Source organism: Micromys minutus (genome assembly GCF_963924665.1).
Source record: "Micromys minutus genome assembly, chromosome: 9".
NCBI classification, from domain to species: Eukaryota; Metazoa; Chordata; class Mammalia; order Rodentia; family Muridae; genus Micromys; species Micromys minutus.
The window spans coordinates 46459986-46478352 of record NC_137978.1 but is presented as its reverse complement, the minus strand read 5'-3'; the positions used below and the strand labels follow the sequence as shown (position 1 = coordinate 46478352).

At 43.9% G+C, this 18367-nt stretch overlaps 1 protein-coding gene across 2 annotated transcripts in view; it reads left to right on the top strand.

Moving 5' to 3' along the window:
* Positions 1-6645, top strand: part of GMEB1 (glucocorticoid modulatory element binding protein 1) — a 31898-nt gene extending 25253 nt beyond the window's left edge. For both annotated transcript variants that reach the window (XM_080921149.1, XM_080921150.1), the window contains exons 9-10: positions 1255-1377; positions 3319-6645. In XM_080921149.1, the coding sequence (XP_080777275.1) occupies positions 1255-1377; positions 3319-4016 (821 nt within the window). In that variant the 3' untranslated portion in view covers positions 4017-6645. The remainder of the gene's footprint in view (positions 1-1254; positions 1378-3318) is intronic.
* Positions 6646-18367: the final 11722 nt, after the last annotated feature.

The window sequence follows — 18367 nt, the reverse complement described above, 5'->3', positions numbered from 1 at the left end:
CCAAAGTCTGGCCTGTAATCAGATCCCTGCCAGTACAGAAATCAGCAATATACAGTGCCTAAAAAGATCACCCCTACCAAACCCTATCTGGGAGGTGGGGTGGAAAATGCATCCCAGGCTCGCCTACAGACCACACTGGTGGATATTTTCCAAATTGTAGTTTTCCCTTTGAAATGATTCTAGCTTGTGTTGAGCTGACATGAAACTATTTAGCACACGTGTGTGTTTGTGTGTCTGTATGTGCACATCAATGTGCATGCTGATGAAGAGCAGAGGCATCAGATCCTCCTGGAGCTGGCAGTTGTGCAGTGATTGACATGCATGCTGAGAACTTAGCATAGCACTCTGGAAGAACAGAGTGTGCTCATAACCACTGAGCCAGCAGGGCTGTGAATGGGCTAAGCAAACTTGGTACCATTTAGCTACTAAAATGAGATGACTGTAAGGTCTTCGAATAGACATGTCAGCTAGGGCAGGCAGGAAAAAAAAGGTTTATTTATTTTATGCATATGCGTACACTGTAGTTGTCCTCAGACACACCAGAAGAGGGCATCAGATCTCACTACAGATGGTTGTGAGCCACCACGTGATTGCTGGGAATTGAACTCAGGACCTCTGGAAGAGCAGTCAGTGCTCTTAACCGCTGAGCCATCTCTCTAGCCCACCATTCTGTTTTCTAAACAATGGGTCAGAATTTAAAACTAGATGCAAGGTTTGAGGTAGATTTATTTATTTATTGTTTACATAGAAAAATCTGAAAATATGTTACACTATTAAAATTAAATACATGTGATAAGTTTTGTCTTTAAAAAATTGCCAGACCAATAAGTAAATAATTGTCGACATGGTGATGAGGACTTGTCATGTCATCTCAGAAGTAAAGATGCTGACGTAGGAGTTCAGTTATCCTTGGCGAGTTTGAGGCTAGCCTGGACAATGAGACCTGTCTCAGAACCACCACAACAAATGTTGAAATGTATTTAAGAGAGTCCCATAATTTCTTGGTTTTTTTCCTTGTAGTGGGTAAGGGAGGTGTGATTGAATCAGAGTCTAACATAGGTCAGGCTGTCCTAGAGCTCACTCTGTAGCTTGGGCTATCCTTGAACTTCTGACCACACTGCCTGTGTCTCCCAAGTGCTGGGTCTGCAGGCGTGTACCTCTGCTCTTCTGGCTTCTTTCAGGTCTGTAACTAGCACAGGAGGAGGCAGTAGGAGCTTCTAGTTTGACTCTACAGGCCTATGCTTTGTTTCATAGATGCTGCTGTTCTAAACAATGTGGCGAACACATTTGGCCTAATGGACACAGTCAAGAGAGTTTTGGACAACAGAAGGAAGCAAGTGGAGCAGGGAGAGGAACAGTTTCTCTATACCCTGGCAGGTACGTGGAGCTGAGTGCTTTTTGGAGGGTTGACATGTCACTGGGTTATTCTAATAGTCTAGGAATGTTGGTCACAGAGAACACAAGTCAGCTTTCCTTTTTCACATTATTATATTGCTGTTTTGCTAACTGTGGATTTTGTACATTTTCCTTTTTGTTTTTTTGGGTTTTTTTTTTTTTTTGTTTTTTATTTTTTGTTTTTGCCATAATCATGGATTATGACTGGAGAGATCGCTGGCTGTTATAATGTAATGGCCTTATACACATGAGGACTTCATGTTAGAAGTCCAGGCTTGAGGCTGGAGAGATGGCCCAGCGGTTAAGAGCACTGACTGTTCTACCAAAGGTCCTGAGTTCAAATCCCAGCAACCACATGGTGGCTCAGAACCATCTGTAACAGGATCTGATGCCCTCTTCTTGTGTGTCTGACGACAGCAACAATATACTGACATAAAATAAATAAATCTTAAAAAAAAAAGAAGAAGAAGTTTAGGCTCGGGGCATGAGTCTACAATCCCAGCACTGGGGAAGAGGAGACAGACAGATGCCTGGAGTTATTGGTTAGCTACCTAGCCAAATTGGGGAGCTCCAAGTTCAGTGAAAGACCCTGTTTCAAAAATATGAGGTAGAACATGATCAAGGAAATATCTCTCCACACACTTGGGCACTTCCCCACACTAACATATACCTACACCACAAACACAAAAGTACACAAACAAAGCCGTCAGGAACTGTGAGCATCTCGGTAATTTAATTCTTCCTACTTTGTTCATTTCCAAAGAAGCTTTAGAATTATAATATGGAATAAAATAGTCTCTCCCTCTTCAGGGTCTTTAAGGAACTTAAGGGAAAGCAAATATAGAAACAGATAAAGACAGGAAAATGTTCGGGTGTGTAGGTGTGCTGGAAGAACAACACGACTTTTCACGTAGACTCAGGGAGAGCTGTGAAGACTGTGGAGGTGGGATAGATATGCCTCCGCTGTAGAGCATCTTAAACTGCCCATTCTTAAACCATTGCTTTAATTGATACGCCATTTAACTCAGCCCATGAGACAGCCACTCTAGCCTAATTAGTGCGTTGCAGGCTAATAAGAGACCTTGTCTTGAAGGAGATAAACAGTGCTCCTATGGGTGACACCTGAGTATGTCCTCTGCACAGGAATCCACATACACAGAAATACACATGTGCTCATACATATGTGCACACACACATAAAACCTCAAAAGGTAAAAGAAAAATGACATACTATGCATCATAAATAGGTACAGTTTAAGATAGGTACAGGTGTGCTGGCATGGTAGCTCACAGTTCAGAGCACACTTCCCGAGAACCCTGCTTCCATTCCCTGCACCTACACCACCTGAAACTCCAGCTGTGGGGATCTGATTCCCTCTCTGGCTGCCACAGGCACCAGCACTCATGTGCACGTTCTCTCTCTCTCTCTCTCTCTCTCTCTCTCTCTCTCTCTCTGACACACACACAGATAATTAAAATAAAAAATAATCTTTAAAATATATGTCTGCATGTGTGCAGGCTAGGAGCTGAAGCTAAAGCACATCCTTAGGATGCTTAAGGTCCTGAGTGTAAATCACACACTTGTGAAAAGGAAAAGGACCATGGGAGCTTCTTAGATTTGTGTTTTGTCAAGAGATGAAAAATTTGCAGAGGAATATGTGGTGAGTTAAGTAGGATCACAGTTTAAAGGCTCTGAACTGTTGCCTGGACCAAATCCCACAATTAAATGCAATTACTGAAGGGTTAAAAAAAGTCATCTTACGGGAGTTATTTGGGATACAGAGGTGTGATGTACCTGAGGCTACATAATGTAGGACAAGGACACAACCCTGTGTCTCCTGACCCATGTTGAATGTTCCCCAGATAACATTTCTTTCCACAAAGTCTGACTGGTTTTGTTTTGTTTTGTTTTTTTCCCCCATAGACTTGGAACGGCAGTTGGAAGAGCAAAAAAAGCAAGCCCAAGATCCCAGACTGAAATCCCAAACGGTTCAAAATGTGGTACTGATGCCTGTGAGCACCCCAAAGCCTCCCAAAAGACCCCGGCTCCAGCGGCCAGCCTCCACAACCGTCCTGAGCCCTTCTCCTGTCCAGCAGCCTCAGTTTACTGTCATCTCTCCTATCACCATCACCCCTGTGGGTCAGTCTTTCTCCATGGGCAATATTCCAGTGGCTACCCTCAGCCAGGGCTCCAGTCCTGTGACTGTCCATACACTGCCGTCTGGCCCTCAGCTCTTCCGCTATGCCACAGTGGTTTCCTCTGCCAAGAACAGCTCACCAGACACAGTGACCATCCACCCTTCATCAAGTTTGGCACTGCTAAGCTCCACCTCTATGCAGGATGGGAGTACCCTGGGCAATATGGCCACCATGGTAAGCCCCGTGGAGCTGGTGGCCATGGAGTCTGGCCTGACTTCAGCAATCCAGGCTGTTGAAAGCACCTCTGAGGATGGGCAGACCATCATTGAAATCGACCCTGCCCCGGACCCTGAGGCTGACGACACTGAGGGCAAAGCAGTCATCTTGGAGACAGAGCTGAGGACTGAGGAGAAAGTGGTAGCCGAAATGGAAGAGCACCAGCATCAGGTCCACAATGTGGAGATTGTGGTCTTGGAGGACTGACTGGGGATGGGGCCAAGAGCTGTTGTTTTGGTTTGGAATTTTAATTATGTTTATTTTTATCATTGTCCCACTCATTTCCACATTGAACCTTTTTTTTTTTTTTTTCTGGTTAAAAAAAAAGAAACTACAAAATCTTGTTGTAACTGAAAACGTTGGGTTCCTCCTACTCCTTCTTTGGCAAATGGACAGAACAAGCTACCTTTCCAGAAGTTAGGAACAGGTCACCTAGGGTCCGAGTCATCTTTCCCCAAGGAAGGTAATTACTTTTAGGGGAGGTGTCAAAATAACCAGGAATCCTTTCAGAATAGTCTGTCCATGTATACATGCATGGTTTCACTCCTGTAAAGATGCATTGACCAGACCCTGGAACACGGATCTGACACCAGAAGACAACCAGCTCTGCTATGGATACAGAAGCAAGCTTGCCTCTGTATCTTGGATATGATGGCTTCAGATGCTGGTGCAAAACTCTGAAACAATGGGAGGTTGGCTCTGCTTAGGGCGGAAAGTAGCATGATCAGCAGCTTAAGGGGAAGCCCTTTGACAAGGAGAGGGCAAGGAATGGCCCCTCGAACTCTGTGAGGGTTGGCTACCATTTTCACAAGAGGCCAAAGATATGCAGAAAGATACACAGCAGTCAAAAGATTGTCATGGCTGTGCTTTGGGGATAGCACACCTTGTCCCCAGCCTTGTCAAAGCCCTGACCCTCCTCACCAAGGATTATTAGTCCATTCTTTTGCAGACTATGATGTGGTATAAATTGTTCTAGTTCTTAGACTGTGGCTGCCATGGAGGGGACTCCAAGGCCATCATTTTTTGTTTCTTGACTCCAAGAATGGCAGAATCCTTCATGCAGACCAGCTGCTATTTTCAGTGGAGCCCTGCGTGTGCGTGTGTGCGTGTGTGTGTGTGTGTGTGTGTGTGTGTGTGTGTGTGTATGTTTTCGCTTTGGAACCAAAAGCAGTCATTCACTTGGTGCTTCCCTTCCTTTTACTTCAGCAGAGAGCAGTGCCAGGGGCCGGCCTGCCCTGTTCCCTTTGAGACTCTCAAAGGCATGACAGGGAAGACAGGTTGTACTCCAGCCTTTCCTGAGGCATGGACTAGATGTCTCCTGAGTGAGCTGGACCTCCTGGGAAGGAGACATTGTCTATGACATTATAAGAAATAAGACAGGAGTGTTAGTAACGTCCAGCATGGGGCTTCTTCCTAAACACGTTTGCACATTTAGAACTACTAGGTCACTTTTTCTGCTGTGATCCCATTTCTTTGGTTCTCTTCAGGGTTTGGGGAAGAGTGAGCAGTTTCTGATTTCTTTAATTATATTGTTTACTAAATTAGGAAAATATAGACACTCTCTAGGTAACTTTATAGGTCAGAAAAGCATAAAGCTTAGGAGTCAGATGATTGATTTTTATTATTAAAAGTAAAATTTTGACTTTAGTTTTTTTTTTTAGGAAAAAAAGGAAATGATGCCTGTCTAAACCTGTCTTCCCACCTGCAGGTTTTGAAAACCCTGTGAGCAATTGAAAGTTAAATGGCCATATGTGGCCAGGAAAACCCTTGGGGATCACCCTGAAGACCCTTAAGAGTTCCATTTCTGAACTCTACTCAGATTTGTTTCAGCTTTAAAACTGGACTTTTCTTTTCAGAATATTTATTTAGGCTGCAGGGAGAACTGAGTTGGTAAAGTGTTCACCTAGCATGCAGGAAACCCTGAGTTCAGTCTCCAGCAGGAAATAATGTGTGCATGAGAGCACATACCTTTGATCCTAATACTTGGGAAGTAGAGACAGGAGACTTAGCAATTCAAGGTCATACATAGCAACTTAAAGACTAACCTGGGATGTATGAAATAATGTCTCAAAAAATTCTGTTTAGGACAAGCCTTTGGTCTACATTATTAGTGAAGGAAGTGGACGTCATTCGTTATTTCTGGCTTCCTTAGACTTTCTGTTAAAACATAGGAATTTTATTACACTTATTTATCTGTGTGTGTGTGTGTGAGAGAGAGAGAGAGAAAGAGAGAGAGAGAGAGAGAGAGAGAGAGAACTTGCTATGATATGTATGTGGAGGTCAGAGAACAACCTACAGGAGTCCGTTCTGTCCTTCCACCCTGTGGGTCCTGGGGATTGAACTCAGGTTGCCAGGCTTGGTGGCAAGCTTCCTCATCCACTGAGCCATTTTGCCAGCCCTAAGAGTTTCAGTCTTCTGAAACTGTTACTTGAACCTAGAAAGCCACATCTCATCCTGTTATGCCCTTTAGGTCATTTCTCTTTTCCAGAGATGGGTGGACCAATTCAGGACACGGGAGGCACCCTAGAGAACAGAGGCAGGCTCCCTCAGGTCCTGTCTTTTTTGCTCTTCACAGCTCTGTAGCATTAAAGGTCATGTGAGCATCACGCTTCCAAAGTCAGATTTCCTTCTTGAGACAGAGCCTGTTTACATAAAACATCTTGGCGGGTGGATTACATGAGCTTTGCTGTTTTTCTGGTCTTCCAGTTGCTGTCATTGCTAGCTGCTGTGGTACTTGTTGGATGAGGTCCCTCCCAGCCCTGGTCTAGATGGTTTTAGATGGGGTGATATACATGTAAGTTACTGATATGTGAATAGGCAGTTGCACTGAAATTACTCCTCAGGCTGACTTGATGGTAGCTATCTTTTCTCTAGTCATTCATTAAATAAACATTTGTAAGTACTGTCTATGTATAAGTACTGAATGCCAATCAATTGCGTCGCCAAGGCCACAGTAAGTACACAGATAAAGATAAAGATGCAGGGTTTGTGCCAGACACTGATTTTGCAGACAATCCCTGTTCATACCCAAACATCTTTGCAGTTAACCACACTTTTTGTTTGTTTTTTTAAAAGATTATTTATTTTATGTATATGAATACACAGTAGCTGTTTTCAGACACCAGAAGAAAGCCTCAGATCTCATTAGAGATGGTTTTTAGCCACCATGTGGTTGCTGGAAGTTGAACTCAGGACCTTTGGAAGAGCAGCCAGTGCTCTTAACCTGTAACTGCTGAGCCATCTCTCCAGCCCCCTGTTGGTTTGTTTTTTGAGGCAGGGTTTCTCTGTATAGCCCTGGCTGTCCTGGAACTCACTATGTAGCCACGCTGACTGGGAATCTCAGAGATCTGCCTGACTCTACATCCCAAGTGCACCACCACCGCCATAGGAAATAGTCAACCATATTTTAATGTCATAGGTCTCTCTTGTAATCCTGTTTTATCATCAGCATTGAGAAAGGCTCTGAGAATTTATTCCTAGGTTTCAGTAGGCTGGCAAAGTCACAGAGATGAAGACACCCCTGGTGAGAGATTGCATTATGTTGAGGTGAGTGTAGCTATGGACCTGTCTCAGTTTGGAGTATGAATGGATTCAGCTAGTCTCTTGGAGAAGGTGTGTGCTCCAGCTCAGTTTCAAATGTTTGGGCTTATATATACAAGGGGAAACTTCTCTAGTCCCGCTCTCTCCTGCTGGAAGAGTCAGCCCCCCTGTCAGCAAGAAAGCACCCAACTGGAGAAAGTGGGGTCACACCTGAGTGGTAACCGTCAGATGGGGCCTTGGGCTTAATCTATAGCGTGGCAAGTTTTTCTAGTAGAAGGTGAATCTCTGGACTTGTGTCTCTGTATACCCTCGTTGCCATTGAACTTGGCCGTGTGGAACAACTGGCTTTGAGCTCAGAGAGGTCCATCTGCCTCTGCCTCCTAAGCACTGGGATTAAAGCTACCACACTGGGCTCTTGTTACTCCTCAGTTTCTAGGCTTCCAAAGAGTGGTGTTGCATGTGTGCCTGCGGCCTCAGCCCCAGAGGCCAGGTGCAGGAGGATAGAACGTTTCAAGATCCTGTTCCACAAACCAGAAATTTAGGCTTCCACACCCCCAAACCAAAAGTTACACAGCTTTTGTGTCCTTGTCCCTCCTGCCCCATGGAGGACAGTCAAGATTCAAAACCACTCCGGTGTGTACTTCCCTCACCTGCCATAGTAGGAGGGGGAACCAATGTAAATGAAAATATTCCAGAAATTAATGCCAGATGAGTCTTTTCATGCTGGTGTTTTGTCCCATTTCATGAGAGACACTGAAGGTAAGTATATGTGGAGAGGGATGATTTATTTACAGAAATAAAATGTATGGTTAGAGTGCTTGTGTGTATGTGTCATGCCAGGACGCACAGTATCTTTGTCAAAGAACAACTATTGGGTCAGTTCTCTCCTTCCACCGTGTGGCAGCCAGGGATCAAACAGTTTGCCAGGCTTGGCAAGCAAATGCCTTTGCTCACTGAGCCCTCCTATTGGCCGAAGATTTTTGTTTGTTTTAGATGTATTTATTTTAGTTTATGTGTATGAATGTTGTTCTTACTAGTATGTATGTGAACCACACGCATGCCTGGTATCCATGCTCTCAACTGAGCCATCTCTTCAGGGGAGCAAAACTCTGTTGTGAAATATGGAACCATTGAATCAATTGACCCATAATGGAGGACTATCTAGGTGGGAAAGAATCTCCCTTCCCCCACCCCCAGAAAAGGTTGAATTCTGAAATTAAGAACAAAGTGGCAAAGGCTTTGTTCCTAGCTCTTTGATCCTAGCTCTTGGGAGGCAGTTGGATCTCTGAGTTTTAGGCCAGACTTCTACAGTGTTCAAGGACAGCCAAGGAAGGCTACACAGAGAAATCTCATCTTGGAAAAGTAAATGAAGTTGTGGTTTGCTTCCTTAAATGCTCGGGATAAATAAACTCAGTGAGAGAAAGTCCCCATGCAGCCCAGTCCTTGCACCTCCAGACAATTTGATGGTAGTTGATCACTTGGAGGTGAGGCACATCCCTTCCTCCTAGAATAATTCTTCCCTGGGAAATCCTAGTGTAGAGACAGCGGTGTGATTCAAAAACCCTTGCCTAGCAGGCACAAGGCCCTACAGTGTGCTAATGAACAACCAAGGTGGTCAGGTGCATTCTACCTGTAACCCAACTCAGCCTGCAGAGGCCCAAGGCTGGAAGAGCATGAATTTTCGGTCAGCTTAGGTTCTAAAGCAAAATCCTGTTTCAAGTTAAATACCCAGAACCAGTTTGTCAGCGACTTCAGAGGACTCTTTCCTCCTCAAAGTCTGTTCTCTGTCCCCCTGTTCAGGACTGAGGAGGACATCAGGAAAGAGCTCAGTATCCCCGATCCACACTCCGCACCATCTTTTCTCTTCAGCTCCTAAAAAGCCACCTTTCCTTTCTCATGCTTGGCCACCTTAGTAACTCAGCCTTTCCATCTTTATTAGCATATATCTAAGATTCATGCATGCATATATTTTATGTATATAGGTGTTTTATCTGCTTATGCATCTGCACACCAGAAGAAGGCATTGGCTCCCATGGGACTAAAATTATTGATGGCTGTGAGCCACCATGTGGGTGCTGGGAACTGAACTCAGAATCCCTGGAAGAGCTGTCAGTGCTCTTAACCTCAACCATCTCGCCAGCCCCTTTGCTTTTATTTTAATCATTATTTTTATTTTATGTGTGTCAGTGCCTTGCCTGCATTTATGTTTACTTTTACTTTGCAAGTGCCTGATGCCCTCACAGGCCAAAACTGGGTGCCTTGACTCCTGGGACTGAAGTTAAGGACTGTTGTAAGCTGCCATGTGGGTGCTGGAAACTAAACCTGGGTCTTAGATTTAAGCAAGTGCTCTGAACTGTTGAGCCATCTCTTCAGCCCCACTTGTCCACTTTTAATTATTTTTAAAATATTTTTAAAGATTTATTATTTTGCCAGGTGGTGATGGTGCATGTCTCTAATCCTAGCACTTGGGAAACAGAGGCAGGTGAATCTCTCTGAGTTAAGAGACCTGATCTACAGAGTTGAGTTCCAGGACTACACAGAAAAACCCTATCTCAGAAAACAAAACAAACAAACAAAAAATGGGCTGGAGAGATGGCTCAGTGGTTAAGAGCACTGACTGCTCTTCCAGAGATCCTGCGTTCTATTCTTAGCAACCACATGGTGGCTCACAACCATCTGTAGTGGAGTCCGATGCCCTCTTCTGGTGTGTCTGAAGACAGCTACAGTGCACATAAATAAATCATTAAAAAAAAGAAAACAAAGAAACAAAAGATTTTTTTAATATGAGTGTTTTGCCTGCATGTATAGATTATACTCACTTTGTGAAACCCTGGCACCCTCAGAGGCCAAAAAAGTACATCAGGCCTCCTGGATCTTAAGTTACAGATGGGGGTGAGTATAAGTGCTAGGAATTGAACCTGCACCTTCTAAAAGAGTTGCCAGGGCCCCTACACAGAGAGCATCTCTCCAATCTGCATATTTGACATTTAGAAACAACTTTTTTTAAGTTGAAGGCACTGTCAGGACTCCAACATATAAGTATGTATTCACACAGTATCAGCTTTTGTTATGATTATTATTTTATATTGTGTAATATTGGGGCTTGAACCTAGGGCCTAGAATGTGATAAGGTGAACCCTTTACTACTGAGCTATAACCCCAGATCTCATATCTCTTTTATGCATCTTTTTTCTTTGTGTGTGTGTGTGTATGTGTGTGTGTGTGTGTGTGTCTGTGTGTGTGTGTAGAGGAGGGCCACAGCACACATGTGATGTGACAGAGGACAACTACTGGAGGTCTATTCTTGCCATCCACCATGTAGTTTCTAAGAATTGAACTCAGGACAAGAGCTATTTTCCTGACTCCAGACCTCTTTTTTCAAGAGAGGGAGAGTGAAAGAGAGAGAGAAAAAAAGAAAAGACTCACTTTGGTTGTCCAAGCTGGTTTTGAGCTTCCTTTCTTAGCTTCCTAAGATGACCAGCCTCTACTGCCAGATCTGTTTTTGAAGCACCATTTGTGGCGTACTGTATATACAATGTAAGTTTTCTAGGACACACAGACTCTAAAGAGCATATCTGGGTTCGGGGAGATGGCTCAATGGGTTAGAGTACTTTCTGTGTAAGCTTGAGGACTTGACTTTGAGTTCTAGCATCCATGCCAAAAGCTCAATGTGTCCTCATGCACACATAACCCACCGCTGTGTGAGCAGAAACGGAAGTGTTGGTATGTGTCTTGGTTAGGGTTTTACTGCTGTGAACAGACACCATGACCAAGGCATTTTTTTTTTTTTTTTAAGATTTATTTATTTTATGTATATGGGTACATTGTAGCTGTCTTCAACATGCCAGAAGAGGGCATCAGATTCCATTACAGGTGGTTGTGAGCCACCATGTGGTTGCTGAGAATTTAACTCAGGACCTCTGGAAGAACGGTCAGTTCTTAACTACTGAGCCATCTCTCCAGCCCCAAGGCAAGTCTTATAAAGGACATTTAACTGGGGCTGGCTTACAGGTTCAGAGGTTCAGTCCATCATCATCAGAGTAAGAGCATGGAGGCATCCAGGCAGGCATGGTGCAGGAGGAGCTGAGAGTTCTACCTCTCATCCAAAGGAAGCTAGGAACAGACTGGGCATCCTCAAGCAGCTAGGAGGAGGGTCTCTAAGCCCACCCCCATAGTGACACACTTCATCCAACAAGGCCACACCTTCTAATAATGCCACTCCCTTGGCCGAGCATATGTAAATCATCACAGTAGGGCTCACAGACTAAGTCTACCTCCAGGTTCAGTGAGAGATCCTGTCTCAAGAATATAAGGTGGGGAGGAATAGAGCAGGACACCTGATATTGTCCTCAGACTTCCATATGTGCATGTGATATGTATACCTGCATATACATGTGTACCTGTGCACACATGAATATCTGCATATATTTGTGTGCATGTATCTTCATATACATGGACACTTGCATATATATGTATACCTACGCATACATGTGTACTTGCATATACAAATATGGATATAATACACACACACACACCTACAAAACCTATCTTTTACACCTGCTTCATTCTCTACCCAGGATCACAATTACCTGAAATTCCTATTACATCTGGTAAGCTGCTAAACTGTAACAGATCTCTGCCTTGGGGACTGCCCTGGGTTCTCACACATCTCTAGTCTCCTGATAGCCACAGCTTAGCACATGTTGTACATGGATCTGTTACTAGTTCGAAAACAGGATGACCAGTACGTTTGAATGTGTATAAACTGGTAAAGGTATCTGGCAATGGTAGCCTATACTTGCAGTCCCAAAGGAGACCTGTCTCCAGAAATCCAAAGTAAAAGTCAGCTGCGTTGCATGCCTGCGAATCTAGCACTCAGGTGGCAGAGGAAGGACCTGAACCTGAAAGACAGTGCTGGCTACATACTGAGTTGGAGGCTAGCCTGGTCTAGGTTAGCCCCTGCTTCAAACAGAAGCAAACTCAACTGCTACCAGAAGTTTTGATAACAGAATTTCCTCACAGAGCCCTTGAGACATGTTTTACTCGGGGGCCCGGCCTCTTCACAGGCTTCAGCTCCCTGTGGCCAACCCATATCTCCTGATGTTGTCAGTGTGTGGTTTTGCTTCTGTAGTCTCTTACGTCACCCCACAGGTAGCTGCCCAGCTCCTTTCCTCAGTCCTTTCCAGTCTCTGTTCACGTGTTAGAGCAGGCTTTCCCAACCACTCACCCTATAAAAATGACCACTTCCTCCTGACCACTTGCCTCCTGCTTCCTGTTTTCATTCATTCTGTTTTGCTGTATTTCTCCGTTTGCTGTTGTTTTGTCTTGAGACAGGTCTCTCTATGTGGCCCTTCCTGTCCTAAAACTGGCTATAGAACAGGTGTCCTTTAACTCAGAGATGGGCCTGCCCCCACCTCCCATGTGCCCCTATTTCTGGCCCAGGCTATACTAGGAAAACAAATGGACTATGAGCCAGGCATATGCCTTTAATCCCAGCTTGACAGCCAGGGCTGGGTAGATTTAGGCCAACCTGGGTGGTATAGCAATACCTTGTCTCAAAATGTGATTTTTTTTTGTCTGAGTATAAACATGCACACCTTTATTTCCAGCACTCAAGAAGCAGAGATTAGTGGATGAGTGAGTTCAAAACTAGCCATATCTACAAAGCAAGTTTTACCAGCCAGGGCTATATAGTGAGATACTTCCCTAAAATAAAATAATAAAATAAAATAGAATTTGAGACAAGGTTCCTTGTAGCCCTAGCTACATGCAGTTTGTAATGCAGTTGAGTTTGACCTTGTCCCCTCCCTTAATCTTGACTCTATCTCCCAAGTGCTGGAATTATGCCCTTGAGCCACTACTGGCCACTCCTTGTCAGCATCTGCTGTCACCTGATTTTAGCCATTCTGACTCAATCTCAATGGTTGTTTTGGTTTGCATTTCTCCAGTGGCTAAGGATGTTGAACGTTTCTTTAGGTGCTTCACATGGCCATTCGATATTCCTCAGTTGAGAATTCTTTGTTTAGCTCTGTACCCCATTTTTAATAGGGTTATTTGGTTCTTTGAAGTCTAACTTCTTGAGTCCCTTGTATATATTAGATATTAGCCCTCTGTCAAATGTAGGATTGGTAAAGATCTTTTCCCAATCTGTTGGTTGCCATTTTGTCTTATTGACAGTTTCCTTTGTCTTACAGAAGCTTTGCAATTTTATGAGGTCCCATTTGTTGATCTTAGAGCCTAAGATCTGGTGTTCTGTTCAGGAAATTTTCCCCTGTACCTATGTGTTCAAGGCTCTTCCCCACTTTCTCTTCTATTAGTTTCAAAGCACCTGGTTTTATGTGGAGGTAAGTTAAACCAGCACCATTTGTTAACAATACAGTCTTTTTTTCCAGCCTTGGAAGAGCTGAGAACGGAGTTGAGGCTCCCACGGGCTAGGTCTAGCCTGGAGAGGCTGAAAGAGTGGAGCTCTTGCTGATCCCACCGGGAAGACCTTGACTTGTCAATGTTTAGCTTGAGCCTGGCCTGGTGGCCCTTGATCTAGCCTGGGGTGGGGGGGCTGTATGGGGGAAAGAAGGAGCCCCCGCTGGTCCCAAGGGGAGAGTCCTTGGCTTGACTAGGGTGGGCTTGAACTTGTCTTGGTAGCGGCCATGGCTGGGAGCACTGAGTAGCCTTCTACACTTGTCTCTATAGGCAAAGGACTTCTCCAGCTCCCCAGAGAGAATCCTGATGAAGACACAGTTCACGGTTTTAAGACATTTATTGTAATGTAGATGAGTAAAACTTCTCCAGGTGGGCCTGAAGTTAAATACCTTTTGCTGGGAGGAATGTTTGGGAAAGAAAGTTAAAGGCTGAGCCCTCCAAGCCTTTAAATACCTCATTAAAATGGAGATCTGTCTTGAGCCTACTTGAGGAGAGGCTTGGGGCTTCACCCTTATGTGACTGATGGCCACAAATCTACAGAGGGCTGCAGCTAGTGACATGGGCCTGGTGCCCAGGAGTCAGGCGAAACTCCTACTGTCTCTTCAGGGTCTCCGGGGTTTCGAGCCTTAGCTCAACCAGTACCTAGACTACCTTTCACAGTCTCACAGAGGAAAACATTCTGCTCCTGGGACCTATGAGTTCCCTAGCCATGGGCATACTGACTGGGATTATAGTACTAGGATTCATTCTTTTACTTCCTTTTTCTACATTCCTGACCAAATCCAAGACTTTCTTTCATTATATGTTTCTTTATTTGAGACTGGGTCCCTCTCTGTTGTTTTTTTTAAAAAAAGACTTATTTATTTATTACCTATAAGTACACTGTGGCTGTCTTCAGACACACCAGAAGAGGGCATCAGATCTCATTATAGATGGTTGTGAGCCACCATGTGGTTGCTGAGATTTTAACTCAGGAAGAGCAGTCAGTGCTCTTAACCACTGAGCTATCTCTCTAGCCCCTGGGTCCCTCTATGTTGCTTTGGCTGTCCTAGAACTCAGAACTCTACCTGCCTCTGCCTCCTTAAATGCTAGGATGAAAGGCATAAACTACCAAGCCTGACTTCTGGTTTTGTTTGTCTGTTTGTTTCTTTTGTTTCTTTTTTGAGATAAGGTTTCTCTCTGTGATCCTGGCTGTCCCGGAGCTTGCTCTGTAGACTAGGCTGGCCTTAAACTCAGATCTGCCTGCCTCTGCCTCCCAGGTATTGGGGTTAAAAGTGTGTGTGCCAGGATTGGAGATATGGCTCAGTGGTTAAGAGCACTAACTGTGCTTCTAAAGGTCTTGAGTTCAATTCCCAGCAACCACATGGTGGCTCACAACCATCTGTAATGGGATCTCATGCCCTCTTCTGCTGTGTGTGAAGAGAGCAAAAGTCTACTCACATATATTTTTTTAAAAAGTACTTGCCACCACCACCAAGTGGCTTTGTTTTCTGTAACTTTAAGACTTTCAAGGGGTTAATGATTTAGCTCAGTGGTAGAATGCCCAGCAAGTGCAAGGCTCTGGGTTCAGTCCTCAGCTCTGAAAAAAAAAAAAAAAAAAAAAAAGACTTTCAAAAGAAAAACAAGTACTATTGTAAACAGTTTTTTTTTTAATGTTTATTTTTATTTAAGTGTATGAATATGCCATGTGAAAGCCGGTGTCCTTGTCCTGGGAGGCCAGCAGGTCATAGGTCATCTGGAGTTGGAGTTACAGGAGGTTACCAAGCAGCTTGACACAATTTAATGGAATTTGTGTCCTCTGGGCAAACAGTAAACAGTTTTTAAATACTAAAACAAATTACCGTAAAGTTATCAAAGAATCAAATACCTCATTTCCATCTGAGGGGGAAGAAACAGACTTCGCTGTCAAGGCTATTTCAAAATAGAGGGCAGTGGGTAAGAAAAATGACATTTCAGGCAAGATCAGACATGTTCCAGATGGTATGACCTTAGAGGAAAGATGACATTTTAGGCACAAAGAATTGGGGACGTAGCTTTGAGGGAGAGTGCTGTTTACCATGTGCAGGGCCCTGGGATTCTGTCCCCAACAGCAACAAAGAAAAACAACCACAATAGAAAAGCAAATCAGATAGAAACAGCCTGTAATTCCAGCTATTTGGGAACCTGAGGCAGGAGGATCATAAAGTCAAGGTCTACCTGGGCTGCTGAATGTTGAAGTCAGTGGCTAGGCACAGTATCACTCACCTTTGATTTAACAGTGGAGAGCCAGAGACAGGCAGATCTACGTGAGTTCAAGGCCAGCCTGCTCTTCAGAGTGAGTTCCAGGACAGCCATATATTCCAGAACAGTATTTGTTTCAAAACCCAAACCAAACTAGTTAATAAGTTGGTTACAATACAGTTTATTTTTAGCGGAGTGTGGTGGTACAGGACTTTTAATCCCAGCACTCAGGAGGCAGCAGAGGCAGAAGGATCTCCATGAGTTTGAGGCCAGCCTGGAGTACGTAGAGGGATCCTCTCCTGAAAAACAAACAACAAGGTTTTGTGTATTTGAATGTCTTACATGCATGTATGTAAATAAATACACAAGAATTTATTATTTATTTATTTATTCCTTTTTCTTCTTACTTATTCTTTTTGTTTTTTGTTTTGCCTTTCTAGACAGCATTTCTCTACATAGCCCTGGCTGTCCTAGAACTTACTTTGTAGATCAGGCTGCCCTCAAACTCACAGATTTAAGGATATGATGATGTGCTGCTATATCTGGCAAAATTTACTTTATTTTTAATTGTGTGTGTATGTGTGTATTCCACATGTACATGGGTGCACATGGAGACCAGACTCTCTCCAGGCCCTGTAGATTTTAGAGAGACTCTCATGTAGGTAAGACTGCCCTTAAAGATATCCTCCCTCTACCTCCTAAGGACTGGTATTATAGGTATGACCCACCATGGCTGGCTAGATTCCTACCATGTCTACAAGTTAGTCTACACTGAATTTGCTGCCATTATTTTTTGGCCTAGACTTCCTGTTATGATCTTCTAATCCCTAATCTCTCTTTTTCCCCAAAGTGCACTAGGACTTACTATAATTTTAACCTTTCATTAGCCAATCAAAATTTGTAGCAAGGGCTGGAGAGATGGCTCAGTGGTTAAGAGCACTGACTGCTCTTCCAGAGGTCTTAAATTCAATTCTCAGCAACCACATGGTGGCTCACAACCATCTGTGATGGGATCCCATGCCCTCTTCTGGTGTGTCTGAGGACAGCTACAGTGAACTTATATATAACAAATAAATTAATCCTTTAAAAGAATGAGGTCCTTACAGCTTTTCTGCTTAATTCTCCAGTCTCACGTGGTGCCACCGTCCCTCTCATTATGAGCCAGCCATGGCAACCTTTTAGCAGTCTTATGGGTGCCTGCCTCTTCCTCATTTAGGGTTTTTGCACATCTGTCCTCTTGCTAGCTTCCTTCCTTGTCTGGCCAATAACTCATGGTCCTTCGAGTCTGGGCTACAGCTCACTCCTCAGTGCAGACATCATGCTCTTCTGAAGAGATCATTTGCCTGTACTTCCTCATTGCACTTCACACAGCTATAACTGAGTCATTTTGAATAACCATTTGCACGATCTCAAAGTCCTTAACTAGTCTATAAACTCCAAGGGAAAGTGACGCGTAAGCCTTTCTCCCTAGCACATTGCTTAGCGCCCAGTTAGAATGCTCCGATGGGAGAGCCTAGACCAGAGCCTAAACTCAGTTCCCATGCAGTAGTCTCCAGGCCCTAAAATATTACCATCCACTGTAGCCTTCGCTTCCTGCTTCCCAGGGATTAAACATATCAGTTGGTATGCTCTGTTTTTTTAAGGAGTCTGTGAAACCAATCTGGTAAATGAGCCCAGGGTTAGCATTACTCTTCCCCCACGAAGATGTTATAGTATTTAACTGGAAACTCCTGCAGAAGAGGTGATCTCATAGGAGCTAATCAAGGTTCCCTGTCCCCGAAGAAACCATCAGAAGCACTCCCACCCGCACCTCTTAAGGAGATCACACAAGGATCTTACAACATACCCAACATTTCCTAACGTTTTCAACTTATCCATTTATCTTTACTTTCAATTTTTTTAAACCTTTATTTACATGCCAAACTTGTTAGGCGGGTGGCAGTATCCTCTTTCTTAAGGAAGGGAATCTGAGACAGGTGTAATAATTTTCCTAGTGTTGTACCTGGACTCAGGAGACCAGTGTTGAGACTCTCTCTTGCTCTCAGGAGATGATTTCTAGTCTAGTTCTCTTTTTACAAAATCATGCTGCCTCCAAGTGTAAGCAATCGCTGATACAGTTCACATACTGGGCCATGAGGTTGACTGGCAGAACAGGAAGGCTTTGCACTCTGAGCAATTTATGAAGTAAAAATCCAAGAATCTTGGCTTTTTCCTCCTGAGTCTGTCAGATCAAAACCTTCCCTATCTGGAAGCAGACGCTATTAGGTAGAACATATTGCATTGCTCAGGAATCTACCATTTGCAGTAACAAAACCTACTATTAAATATCCCGTACAGAATGATTTTTTTTTTAATTAAAAGTGCATTTGGATGATGCA